At 58.2% G+C, this 13,290-nt stretch overlaps 1 protein-coding gene across 1 annotated transcript in view; it reads left to right on the forward strand.

The window, feature by feature from the left end:
* GTF3C1 (general transcription factor IIIC subunit 1) overlaps nucleotides 1-9,047 on the forward strand; it is a 72,807-nt gene extending 63,760 nt beyond the window's left edge. Inside the window, exons 31-37 of the mRNA XM_027126554.1 lie at nucleotides 482-769; nucleotides 1,462-1,721; nucleotides 2,799-3,079; nucleotides 4,801-5,353; nucleotides 6,021-6,072; nucleotides 6,911-7,103; nucleotides 8,041-9,047. Of these exons, the coding sequence (XP_026982355.1) occupies nucleotides 482-769; nucleotides 1,462-1,721; nucleotides 2,799-3,079; nucleotides 4,801-5,353; nucleotides 6,021-6,072; nucleotides 6,911-7,103; nucleotides 8,041-8,253 (1,840 nt within the window). The 3' untranslated portion in view covers nucleotides 8,254-9,047. The remainder of the gene's footprint in view (nucleotides 1-481; nucleotides 770-1,461; nucleotides 1,722-2,798; nucleotides 3,080-4,800; nucleotides 5,354-6,020; nucleotides 6,073-6,910; nucleotides 7,104-8,040) is intronic.
* The last annotated feature ends 4,243 nt before the right edge of the window (nucleotides 9,048-13,290 follow it).

The raw sequence follows: 13,290 nt of genomic DNA on the forward strand, positions 1-13,290 counted from the left end.
TTAACCACTGCGCCACCAGGGAAACCCCATCATGTACTTTTTAGACCCAGTTTGCGGGTCTAAAGAGGGTCAGCAAGAGGTTGTTACAGGGTCTGGACAGAGGCAAGGGCTTGACTGCAGGCTCCGAGTGGAGACTGTGAGATCGAACACACGCATGTCCCCTCCCCTCTGTAGGGGTTCAGGGCTTGCCTTGTGTAAAGATGATTACAAAAAGCACATTCATCTTCCCCAATTTGGTACCGCGAGGCCTAGGGTGTTGGGTTAGATGAAAAGGTGCAGCATCTTCATCTGAGATGGAAAACAGGGCTTCCAGGGAGAAGCCGGTGTGTTTAGTGTTGATGGCGAGGTTTGAGGTGCCCTCAGCCCGTCCGCACCAAGGCCTCCAGCAGCCCGTCCGCACCAAGGCCTCCAGCAGCCCGTCCGCACCAAGGCCTCCAGCACCCTGTCCTCAGAAAGGCCCTTCCCTTCTCTTTCTGCGTAGGATTTTCACGTGGCGATTTCCGAGTACCATCTGCACAGAATCATTCCAGTTCTTCGACAGAATCCGGGCTGCCGGCAAGTTGGACCAGCCTGATAATTTTTCCTTCAAAGACCAGGATAATAACGACTCCACGAGCGACCTGGTGGCATTTTCTTTGGACGGCCCTGGAGGACACTGTGTGGCCGTCCTGACCCTTTTCTCTTTGGGCCTTGTTTCCATGGACGTCAGGATCCCAGAGCAGATCGTTGTGGTGGACAGTTCAATGGTGGAGAACGAGGTCATTAAGAGGTAAGAGCCAGGGCAGCCGCTGGGCTGCTGGTCCGAGCACCGTCGGGGGCTTTGGGCACCATCACTTCCTCTCAGGCTGTGGCATCTGCAGTTTTATCTCCTCCGTCATCTGGTTTTTATTCTCAGTGAACACGTGCTGCGTTTCTCTGCGTTGTGCTTGGCATTGTGTGGGTATCAGCAGTGCCTTCCGGGAGCTCCCGGGTCGGGGCCTCACGGATCTGTGAACCAGGGATTCCAGTACGGTGTCCAGTGCAGCACCTTCTGCTGGTGCCTCTGGGCGCCGGGGGAGCCAGAGGAGGGGGTGACTGGGCCACACCAAAGAGAAGGACCCAGGACAGTGTGGCACGGAGGGTGGGGTAGGCAGAGCAGGGGGGTCGTTAGAGGTTCCTTGAGGCTGTAACAGCTGAATTGGGATTTAATGGAAAAGCAGGCATTTTTGGCCAGAGACTAGGAAGGGCTTCCAGGCCGAAGGGACAGCCCTTGCAGAGACACAGGTATAGGGATGTGGGGTGGGGGGCGGGTATGGAAGGTGGACGAGGGAGATGAATCTGGAGCGCAGTCTGTGCTGACCTGACCTCACAGCCGGATGCCAGGGCTGTGTCTGTGGTCGGAGCGCCGCTCTCTGAGGGGGCGGCCAGACCAGCAGAAGGCTTGGCTGGGCTCCGTCGTCCAGGTCCGTTTTCTGCTCCTAGCCTGGGAAAGGACGGCGCCTTGGAAGAGGACGAGGATGAAGAGGAAGACCTGGATGAAGGCTCAGGGGCCAAGCGCCGGAGCATCGAGGTGAAAGCCCGCCAGGCCTCCCACACCAACTACCTGCTGATGAAGGGCTGCTGCGCCCCCGGCATCGTCAGCAACCGCAACCTCAACCCCAGCGACAGCATCGTGGTGAACTCCTGCCGGGTCAAGCTCCGGCTGCGCTGCACCCCGAAGCCCACCGGGCTCGGAGCCGCTGGTGAGTGCCCCCCCCAGCTGCCTCGCGGCCCAGACCTGGGGCTCATGGCCAGGCTCCCAAGGCCACGTGCGGCAGCCACCACTGACTGAGCCAAAGCGGAAAGCAAAGGAAAAGCCCTGCTGTCCGCAGCCGCCGGCGCAGAGGGCGCGCGTCCTGAGTGGCCCGCTCAGGGAGCCCAGGCTGTGCCCGCCGTGCGGTTAGCGCTCACCATGGTCTCTTTGCCTGAGTGTTGTCTTTTGACCTCTTGCTGTGAAAGATGAGTATTCTGCTTATATTCGTTATCTCATCTCCTTTACTTCCAGCTTTTACACTTTTCTGAGTTCTTTCTGTTGATTTCCTTTGAGACGATAATGACTTGCTTAAACCTCCATTCCCTGCACCCTTAATTTCTGGCAGTCTCTCCTCCCTCCACGTAAAACGAGAATATTAGGGCCTCGTCCCTGCACTTCTCTTCCCCTTTCCTACCCCTTTCCTGCTCTGTCTGACTTGCCTTTATTTTCACGTGTTGAGGTGTTTACCTTCACAACCACAGTCAGTATTCTGTGCTGTGTCAGGAGCTTGGCCCAGGCAAAAATGTGATGACCTGTAGCCTGTGGTCTGAGCAGAGACACCTTGTACAGGAAGCACCAGAAACCAGCCGTGGCTGGTGTGAACAAAAGTCGGGACTCATGGAGGGGTCCCGGCGTATCTCACGGGGTCTGCGAGCCGTGGACATGGGAGCATCAGGAAGGGTGGGGCCCGGGCAGCCTGAGTGGAGGGCCACCCCGCTCCCTCCAGAGCTCTAGGGTTCTGGCTCTCAGACCCCAGCCCCGCCTTTGAGCCCTTCCCTGTGAGTCTTGAACGAGAGAATCATGCTGGCTCTGGGGATCGCGTGGGCTGCAGTCAAGGGCCCAGGGCGGCATGTATCAGGCGCCCGACTGCCAGGGGCCCGACCGTGCCCACCCAGAAGGCAACCCCTGGACATCTGGGGAGCAGTGAGTCGGTGTGGGAGCATGACCTGCCTCGGCACCGCCTGTACACTGGTCTGGTGGGGGAGGGGCTTCTCAGGGCTGATTCTGGTCCTCCTGGTCTCCACAGTCACTTCTCTGGAAGAGCTGATGGTGGGAACCTCCTGCCTCCCTGACACATTCACCAGGCTGATAAACAGGCAGGAGGACACCTGCAGCTTGGAAGAGTTCGCCCACCAGCTGGCGCTGTCTGGGTACAAACCCGGAGACGTGGCCGCCGCCCTGGAAGTCCAGGGGGCCATCGCAGCGGCCGGCTGCTTCGGGGTGGACAGGGAGGAGTTGTGCCGAAGGTTCTCCGCCTTGGCGAGGACAGATGGGGAGCGCTCCCGGACCTTCGCAGACTACGTCCAGGTGAGCAGTGCTCTCGGGCAGCCTGTGGTAGCCAGACCAGAAGTAGCAACTCACGGGCCAGACGCACGCTGCGGGTGGGCTTGGCTTGGGGCACGTAGTGGAATTTTTTCAAAAGCTGGATTCGTTGTCAACATTGAAGACAGGAGATCTTGCCTGAAATTTTGCCAGCTTCTCCTGAACGTTAGAAGGTCTGGCCACTCTGGGCCCTGCTTCTTCAGCACAGCTGGCCGGAGCCCCCCCAAGCCATGGGCCTTGTCCTCCCCAGCTCTCTGCTGTCTCCAGGTACCCTGCACCTGGTCCACAGCACTCACCACTTTGTTAGCCCAAGTCCGCGTGCCTGACGCGCAATGAGGCCCAACAAGCCGAAACGTCGGAGTTTGGAGGGGAGAAAGGTGTACTGCAGGGCCCTGCAAGGAGACAGGTGGCTCATGCCCCAGAAAGCCCCGAGCTCTCTGAAAGGTTTTAGCAAAGCATTTTTAAAGGCCAGGTGAGGGAGAGGGGTCTCAGGGTTCGTGATCAGCTCTTGTACAGTTCTCTGATTGGCTGATGGTGAGGGAACAGGGGGGTGTCCCAGGGGTTAGTTAACATTGTCAGTCCTTAGGTGCCAGTAGGTCTGGGGACTGCAAAGTTAAATTTCTTCCATTTGATGGGGGTGGGGGGTGTGTGTGGTTCACCTCTGTAAAACAACTCAGGAAAGTGCACCAGATACTGTTACCTGGGTACTTCAGAGAGGAGCTAAAGCAGAGGGTGTGGGGGAAAGGCCTGCCCCACAAAGGCCCCGTAGGGTCCTGCTTGGTTACAGCTTTCCCTGCCCGGACCCATTTTCATCAGTGACCCTTGAACCCGAAGAATGTGAGAAGAGTTGGACCTTTTAGATCAAGTGCCCCGGGACCTGGCTTGCCCTCCCGCGTGTCAGTTGTCATCGATGTTGTGTGTTACTGATGTTGCGAGGTGCCTGCCTTGCTGTGTGTTCTTGGGGCAGCGGGGAGGGGGTGGAAGTCGATACTTGTCATTATCAAAGGAGTTCTTACCCATACAGGAAATACAAGAGGGCTGTTGAGTACCTTTCACTTGGTGTTGGATTGTTCTTAAAACTCGTGGTGCCTCTGGGGCCCTGGGAGGGAGGGTGAGGAGTTTCCCCAGGCCCCGGTGCTGGAGCCCGGGCAGCGGATCCCACTGACTGCCGAGAGGCGAGGGGCCGGCAGCTCCCTCTGTTCCCTGGTGTCCAGCACAGGGCCCTAGTGGCGCGTGCGCAGCTAACCCTCCCCAGACCCGCGTGATGTGGGTGTGAGTCCTGCGTCCAGGCTGTGAACAGGGGCAAACTCCTTGAATCTTGACTTGTGGGTTTTTTAATAAAAAAGAAAAAGATGTTGGTGAATCCCCGTGTGCTGCCCAGAGTTGGTGCAGCTCATAGATAAGAACAAGGACGTGGGAAGAGGGCGTGGTGAACGAGGGAAGGAGTCACTGTCCTTCACTTGGGAATAATTATGGCTTTTGCAGAAGAACTTGGTAACCCTCGGGGTGTTAAGTCTAGGAGGAGCTGGCCAGGCAGAAGGAGACTTGGAAGGTCACATCAGCTTTGAGGGCGCAGGTGGAGCCACCTGTCCTGAAGGAGCTGGGCTGGCCACTGCTCAGAACGCTTACACACCTCAGGCAGGGGAAGGGGACCCCGATGACCCTGGGGATCCCTACAGACGCCGTGTGTCTCCTGCTTTTCCTAGGACCTCTTAGAGCAACAGCAGGTGCTGGAAGTCGGCGGCAACACCGCTCGCCTGGTGTCCATGGCCTCTGCCGAGCCCTGGCTCCTGCACTCGGTGCGGCTAAAAGACAAAGAGGAGGGCGCTGACCCTCAAAGAGAAGATCCCCAGGCCAGACCCCCCGAGGGGCCTTCCAGCGAGGACAGCCCCTCTGAGAGGCAGGCATCACCTTCTCAGGGCCCCCTGAGCGCCAAGAGGCGTGCCAGCTGGGCCGGTGCAGATGTGGACAGCCAGGGCGGGGGCGCCGACCCCGAGAGTGCCCCGGAGCCCCCCACAAAGAGGCCCACACTCCAGGACGTGCGTTTGGCCCCCAGCCTGGGGCCCAGAGCAGAAGAACCAGAAACCCAGGTGCCCGCCCTGCCCACAGCTCCTGAGGACACAGGCGTGAGGGAGCCTTCCCCCAGAGCATCGGAAGCCAGGCAGGAGGACCAAGAGGGTGTCGGGGTACCCAGCTCCCCAGGCCGAGAGCAGCTGAGCTGTCAGGCCCAGCTTCCGGAGGGCCCTGAAGACCCCAGAGGTACCAAACCCTGTCCCCCACACCACCTTCCCCCACCCACCCATTCTCTATCACGGGGCCCGATGGGCCAGGAACCTGCTGCAGCCACAGAAGGGGCCTTTACATCAGCTTTTCACGGCCTCAGCTTCGAGGGGGAAGCTCTTGCCTATTGACACTCGTATCTCCACTAGAGGGCAGAGGCCTCAGATGCTCCTAAACGACCTGTGAATCATGAGGACAGGGCGCTCTTGGTTCTGGAAAGAGGTGTTTCCTGAAGCATCCCTGTCAGGAAGCAGAAAGGGGAGGGCTCTGGCCTCCCCAGGGGCCTGGCAGGTGCCCCGTTTTCCTCTCCCATGCTATAATCCTCTGGGATGTCTTTGCCCAAGGGTTTCACACCCCCAGCTCTGCAGTCGGGGCTTCCGGCGCTCGCCGCTCCCCGGGGCGGGGCGTCCTCGGGCCCTGAGCACGGCTGCACACTTGCACCCTGCCACCTGTCCCGTGTCGTCCTGGGCACGCAGGCTTTGCCCGCCACGCCCCGCCGCCCCGGGGTGAAGGCTCTGAGGAGCGGGATTGCTGTTGCTTTGTTCACTGCTTTATCCCCAGACCCAGAAGGACTTGCGGGATGAATGAGGGAGGGAGAGATGGGCCTCACCTTCTTCAGTCTGCCACACCCTTTCTCTCTTGACAGGTTTGGCGGACGGTTCTGCGGCCGGGGGCCTCTCCCAGGCAGCGTGGGAAAGGTGGGTGTGCTTCGGACTCAGGTGGCCTGGGCCGGGGGGAGCGGTGAGGGCCTTGGGGGTTGTCCCCAGGGTCCAAGATCAGTTATTACGTGAAGGTCTTTCACAGAGATCTGTGTGGCACAGGGGTCCGGGACATGGGAGGGACTGTTGGTCCCGCTCCCTGGGGGGCCAGGCAGGTGCTCTTTGCACGTGGTGGACGAGGGCCAGCAGTGCTGACTGCTGGAGCGCCCGGTCCGTCGGGAGCAGTGGGTGTCACAAAAGCCTTTCTGGCGAGGGGGCGCCTGCCCCAGTGTGTACATCACCCTCAGGTTGGCGGGGCCGTGCTCTCCCAGCTTAGATGTCGCCCCCCGCCAGGGCCCAGTCACGCGGTCAGAGCCAAGTGTCCAGCTACCCTGGGGCTTGTCTCACGCCGGGACCCTGTGTGTCAGACCAGTCACTGGTTAAGCTTTTAGCAGAAACCTTCTAAGGAAAGTGTGTCTGGAACCCCCTTATACAGCACAGAAGTAGAACTTTTGAGTACAGACCTGAGAACTTGGTCAGAAGGCGAGGCAGCCAGTGGCCCGGGTCCCAGATGGAGCTGGTAAATCCAGAGGTCCTAGCACTTCCCCCCCCCCCCTCCCCCTGCCCCCGCCAGTGTGTGGTGATGTGGGTCCGGCGCTCGTGGGCAGTGGGGCTGGGACCCCGTCTGTCCAGATGGGGGAGGGGGAGGGGGAAGAGCAAGAGGGAGACGGGCCCCAGCCCTGAGCCCCAGGCCAGGCGCCGGACCTCGCTGAGCCTTGGTGTCCCATCCCCGGAGCTGGGACCGTGCGAGCCTGACACCCGTGTGCCCACCCCGCAGGGACTGTGAGCGCATCCGCTTCATCGGGCGCCCGTGGCGCATCGTGGACGGCCGCCTGAACACGCCTGTGATCAAGGGCATGATGGAGGGCATGCTGCACCACATCATGACCAGGCCCGGCGTGCCCGAGAGCTGCCTGCTGCAGCACTACGAGGGCGTCCTGCAGCCCCTCGCCGTGCTCGAGCTGCTCCAGGTGTGACTGGGTCCCCGTCCCCCACTGCAGCTCCCTCTTCCTGGGTCTGGGCTTGAGTCTCAGAGGGCCAGGGTTGGTGGGCACATTGGCTGAGCTCGACGGTGTGGCCGCCACGTACAGGCTTGGCCCGCGGGGGTGCACTGGCCTCCTGGCAGACAGCCAGGCTCCTCAGAAGAGCCTCGGGCCCCAGGTGTCCCCCGCACTGCTTACTCCCCACGCCCCATCAGCCCCACTGCCCTCTGAGGCCGCGGCGCTGGCCGAGCCCCACGCCCGCTTCTGTCCTCCTGCCTCTGGCCTCTGTGCCCTTTAGCGCTGCTGGCGCCCAGCCTCCCACATCCCCCACCCCTGCTCTGGGTTCCTGTCCCCAGGCCGTCCCTCACAGCACCCTTTCCCAGCCCCGAGCTGCTGCCCAGGCCTACATGTTGGCGTTCCCGGGGTCTTGCCTCTGACCCTTTCTCTAGACCAGGGCTCAGGCTCACAGGCCCACAGGGACAGGTGAGTAGTGAGTGACAAGCCCCCGTGGGTGGCAGGAGAGCTGGAGACGTGCTGGCGGCCTCCTGAGGGCCGCTCAGCCTGATGGCCGCCCAGCCTGATGGCCGCCGTGCGCTCCGGCCCTGTGTGCCCTGGGCCTCCAGCTTTTCCACAGAAGTGGAAACGGGAAGTTCAGTGTGAAATTCCCCGCACTTTACGGCAGGTCTGGGCCAAACAGAACCCCATCTGGAAGCTGGCCTGCAACCCCTGCTCAACACAGGGCCGCTGTACAGATGCTGGTCACGCGCTTCTCTCTCTTGCCCTGGGTTTTTGCCTAAACCCCCCTGGTCAATCCCTACTCGTCTCTCAAGACCAGGTTCAGGTGTTTGTTCTGGGAGCAGCTCCGGGCACAGAGGATGTGGTCCTCGAATGCCCCTGTGAACCGGTCTGTCTGTGTCATCTGCAGGGCCTGGAATCCCTCGGCTGCGTTCAGAAGCGCCAGCTGAGAAAGCTCCCGGCCGTCTCGCTCTTCTCTAAGCCAGCGGGCGGAGAGGCAGAGACGCCCCCCAGCCCGGGCGGGAGCCCTATGGTCTTCTACGAGCCCACGCTGGACTGCACGCTCCGCCTGGGCCGCGCCTTCCCCCACGAGGCCAACTGGAACAAGTGGGTCCACTTCTGAGCCTCCTGTCCCAGCGCCGGCCCTGAGGAGAGGATGTTCTCTCCTGGGGGTCCCACGTGTGCGGTGCAGCCTGGGGAGGTCAGGGCACGGGGGGGCCCTGCGTCCCGCCCGCTGCACGGGGACACTGTGTGCCCAGCCTGCGGCCCCGCCTGTAGTTCCTGGCCTGGAACTCTGGAAGGAAGGCTGCCCGCCCGCCTGCTCCCAGGCCCTTCCGGGGCTGCCCCGAGGACTGTGCTTCATCAGCCCGGGGCCTGGGGGAGAGCTTGGAGACACTGGTCCCGCCTGCTCTCCTCCTCGTGTTCCCAATCTCTCTGGAACCTGGGTTGTGGGGAGCGTCCTCCAAGGGCTTCCGAGGCGAGGCTGCCCAGGCCCCGAGCCTTCTGTACAGACATCCACTGGCCAGTGAGGGGTCAGGAGCTGGGGGCCGTGGGGGTCTGCCCCATCCACGCAGACCTCGCGTTCCAGATTCCAGCCACCCCGCCGCGGAGGACTCTCCCTGCTCCCTGGAAAGCCCTTGTGGCCTGAGGGGCAGGGCCTCTTGGGGCCGTGTCACAGAGCAGGGCTGGGTGCCCCACTGCCGAGGGCCCGGCATAGACTTGCTCCTCTCCAGGCAGCACCCCTGACCCCTGGGCTGGGGCTGAGCCTGCGACCCACCTGCAGGCCTCCTGCCACCTAGGAACGGGGAGTCCCGGCAGGTTTGGGGTTTGTTTTGTTCTTTCAACCTGTTATTAAGAAAAAAAAAATCCCCTGGCATGTATTTATATATTTTTTAATTAAAGCGAAGTAAAATGCAATTTGTTGTGCGTGTTATCTAAAGAATCTTTGATCCCCTGGGGGCTCCTTGTTTTTCAACCTCGGAACAGCCGGGAATAAGATGTTGCCTGTAAAACCGAAGAGTCGGGGTGCCGGGCACAGCCTGACCGCCTGCGGCTGCCTTGGAAGCCCGTCCTCCCGCTCAGCTGGGCCCGTGCCTGTCCCTAGACAGGCGTCCGGCAGCACCCAATCCAGGGCAGGCCTGCCGGCCAGTCGTGGCCCACAATGCCAGCAGGCCGCAGAGGTCTCAGGCCTGGGGCATGGATTTGGCCCGTGGCTGTTCTCTTTAGCGCACACTTCTTTTTCTGTTGTTTTTTTAGTTTCCAACGTTTTTTTAAAATTGGAGATTTCCCATTTTTTAAAAATCCAGATCTCTGTCTTCTCTTGAAAGATGAGAAACCTGGTAACACTGCCTGTGACGGTCACACGTACGGGACCTGCCCCCCTAGTCACCGCCGCTGCACCCCCAGGCCCGGTCTCAGGCCCATTGCAGCTCGTCTCTCTCACAGCCTGCAGCTCCTGACCTGGCCCAGCTAGCGGCCCTGTGTTTCCATCCTCCCTCTGCCAGGCGCCTGGTCCCCGGGCCAGACTCCAGAGTGACGGGGCGGTGGGCAGGGGAGCGGGGCATGAGGTCTAGGGTCTTGAGGGTGAACCCCCCTAGCACAGCCAAGACCTGGCCAAGTCTTAGCATCATTTTTACTCAAGTGTGGAAAACTAGCATCTGGGGGGATGTTCTGAGATCAGGTAGAATAGTGGATGTGATCTGCTTTGTAAACACGTGCCGATTGTGTGGGAGTGCGTTGTGTGGCAGGAGCAAGGTAAGGTTGGTTTCTTAATTGAAGGATAGCTGATTGACAGTGCTGTGCCGATCTCTGCTGTACAGCAAAGTGTCTCAGTTACACACATAGAGACATTCTTTTTCTTATATTTTTTCCGTTAAAGTTTATCCCAGGAGATTGGCTAGGGTTCCCTATGCTTTGTAGTAGGACTTTGTTTTGAGGATCCATTCTTTTTTTTTTTTTTTTTTTTCCGCTATGTGGGCCTCTCACTGTCGTGGCCTCTCCCGTTGCGGAGCACAGGCTCCAGACGCGCAGGCTCAACGGCCATGGCTCACGGGCCCAGCCGCCCCGCGACACGTGGGATCCTCCCAGACCGGGGCACGAACCCGCGTCCCCTGCTTCGACAGGCGGCAGGCAGACCCTCAGCCACTGCGCCACCAGGGAAGCCCTGGGATCCATTCTTGATGTTCACGTCTCAGGGCCTTGGTTTTCTCATCTGAGAAACGGGGATGGAATATCCCCCTCACAGGAGGGCCAGAGGACTTGAAGAACGCCAAGGGCAAGCACAGCTCAGCCAAGTCTGTTTCCTTTCCCGTTCCCCCAGCTGAGGGACAGTTTGGGCATGTGTATGGGAGATGGGACACAGGGATGTGGGGTCAGCTCTTGATGCTGAAATCTCAGCCTCTGTGCACAGGCGCCAAATTGAATCTCGGAAACAGAGATTTGGGGGAAGCAGAAAAGAATAGCTTCATTGTTTTGCCAGGCAAAGGGGGACACAGCAGGCTCCTTCCCTGAAAAACTGTATCACGTCCCAACCCGGGAGGATTTGATGAGTTTTATCAATGTTTCAAGGGTGGGGTTGCTGTTAAGATTAGGGTGTGTGCAGGGCTTGCACTCCTCTGATCTGGTCTCAGGTAATCTTGTTGATGAGCTTCTCTGGTGTGAAAAATGCTGACATCTTCCATTTGTTGGGTTTTAATTCTATAATAAATAGCTTAAAGACACTGATATGTGTATCCCCTGAGGTGGAACCAGGACCCTGCCCCCAGGCTGCACTATTGTTTCGTGGCTGCCCCTCCCTTGTCTTTGCATCCCTTTCCTTCCCGGATTAGGGACTGTTCCAACCTGCCCTTTGGAACTCAGGGAAGGTCATGGAGTCTGGAGTCTGTTCCCTACAAGAAACGGGGGACAGGGGACTTCCCTGGTGGTCCCGTGGTTAAGACTCCGTCCTTCCCCTGCAGGGGGTGCGTGTTCAATCCCTGGTCAGGGAACTAAGATCCCACATGCCGCGGGGCGCAGCCAAAAAAATAAAGAAAAAAAGAAAAAAAAAAGCAGGGGACAGAAAAGCTTCCGTGCCCAGGAGCCCCACAGGGTCCTGCTCGGTTTCATTACTCCTTTTTACTTACATAAACCATGAGTCAATCCATTCTCTTTAAACACTTAAAACATTACAGATATGATTTAAGCCTCCAGGCTGCTTTCTCCTTCAGGCCTTTTCTCTTCACTTACATACGTTTTACGCTCCCCTACCCCCGAGAAAACATAGACCTGTGATGACACTTTACACAGTGACACCGCTCCGGCTGTTCACCCTGCAGTGTCCCTGGCACATCTGTATCCGCACGTAGAGAGCTACACGCTACGTAATCTCTATGGTGGGAGTCCTGGCACTGAGGTCCTGATTTTATTCCCTCTTCACTGGAATTGCTTCCTGGTTTCCCCCACTGAGCATCCTCTCGGCTGCCTTCTCAGGATCCGCCTCCCTTCTTCCTGGAGCTCAATCAGATCTCGTTCAGTCTGCTGTTGCTGCCAGCCTCCTCCCACGTCCCCTCCCTTCCCTCGCAGCCTCCTTTCGCCCAAGGCCACCCAGGACCCTGAGCTGAGAGTGAGCTCTGTCCTCCGACTACCTGACCACCCATCCTTCCCTTGGGCCCTTGACCCACTTATGCCGGGGACTTTCCAGATGTGCATGTGCATATATGTGTTGTGTGTGTGAAGTATGTGTGTATGTGTGTACACGTACATGTGTGTGTGTGCACACACACATGTGATCTCCCTGCTTAGTGTGGTCTCACTGCCCACACTGCCCACTGCCCAATGCGGGTCCACCCACCCAAGGAGTAGAATTCAGCCCTTGTTGAACTTTAAAAAGAACCTACTAAAAATAATTATTAATTAATTAATTAATTAAAAAGAACATACTGGTTACCAAAGGGGAGAAGGAGAGGGGGAGGGACAAATTGGAAGGTTAGGATTAACAGATACAAACAACTGTACATAAGACAGGTAAGCAGCAAGGATTTACTGTGTAGCATAGGGAATTATACTCAATATCTTGTAATGACCTATATGGAATATGGAAAGAAAAAAAAAGACGCAAAAACCCCAAAAAACGAATCACTAGGCTATACACTTGAAACTAACACAATATTGTAAACCAGCTATACTTCAATTTACAAAAAAGAACCTACCCGTTCACCTTGTGTCCTCATCGCCACACTCCCACCGCATGGAGTTTCTGTGACAGTTGTGAAGCCACCTGACAGCGCAGGCAGATGCTAGTGGAGCCCCTGGACCGCAGCGCGGGGAGGGCACCGCCTTCAGCCGGCTCCTCAGCCAAGTTCCAGTGGTCACCAGCAGGTGGCAGCAGCAGCCCAACATCTCCGTTTCCTTCTGGTTCATCTGGGTCTCCAGATGTCTGTAGCTCGCTGTCTATCCACGTTTAAGGTTGAGATCAACAAAAGCTTGCTGGGGTGGGGGGGACTTGGCCACAAAGATGACGATAAAGTGACAACATTTTCAGAGCACTTGCAATGTGCCACGCTGCTCTCCACACTTCACACATACTAACTCTTGGTCTCACAACAGCCCTAAGTATGTCCAATTAATATACCCATTTCATGTATGAGGAAACCAAGGCACAGGAAGTAAAATAATTTCTGCAGGTTGGAAGCTAGTAAGTGGATCTGCTGGCTTCCCAACTCAGGCCGTCCAGCCTCAAAGCCCTCCCCCTTGACAGTTCTTTCTAGGGATGGGGTTTGCTTTGGGATGGGCAGCCAGCATGATGCTGAGAGACCCACAAAATGGCAGAATGCAAAATTTCTTTTCTGGGAACATCACTTTTTAAGAGGAAACCCCTCACGCCTGTTGCCACTATAGATGAAGGAAGATCCCCAGCTGCCCCACAGTGTGAGCAGCAGGGTGGGGGGGAGGGGGGTGTCTCTTGCTCCATTCACAGACTTCAAGGAGGCCCCTATTTTCACTTTCATGTCCCATTCTGGGCCATTTCCAAGTCCAAGGGCAAGTGGGTCCCTCCTGGTTTCAGTCCCCTCCCTCCCCTCTGCCCACTTCTTTGTCAGTCACAACTCTGCCTTTGACTCATTCATTCATTCATTCATTCAGTATTTGTTGAGCACCTGCTATGTGCCAGGCACTATGCTAGGCT

Source organism: Aethalodelphis obliquidens, unplaced genomic scaffold (assembly GCF_003676395.1).
Source record: "Aethalodelphis obliquidens isolate GAN/ISIS:26980383/991018 unplaced genomic scaffold, ASM367639v1 scaffold30, whole genome shotgun sequence".
Classification (NCBI taxonomy): Eukaryota; Metazoa; Chordata; class Mammalia; order Artiodactyla; family Delphinidae; genus Aethalodelphis; species Aethalodelphis obliquidens.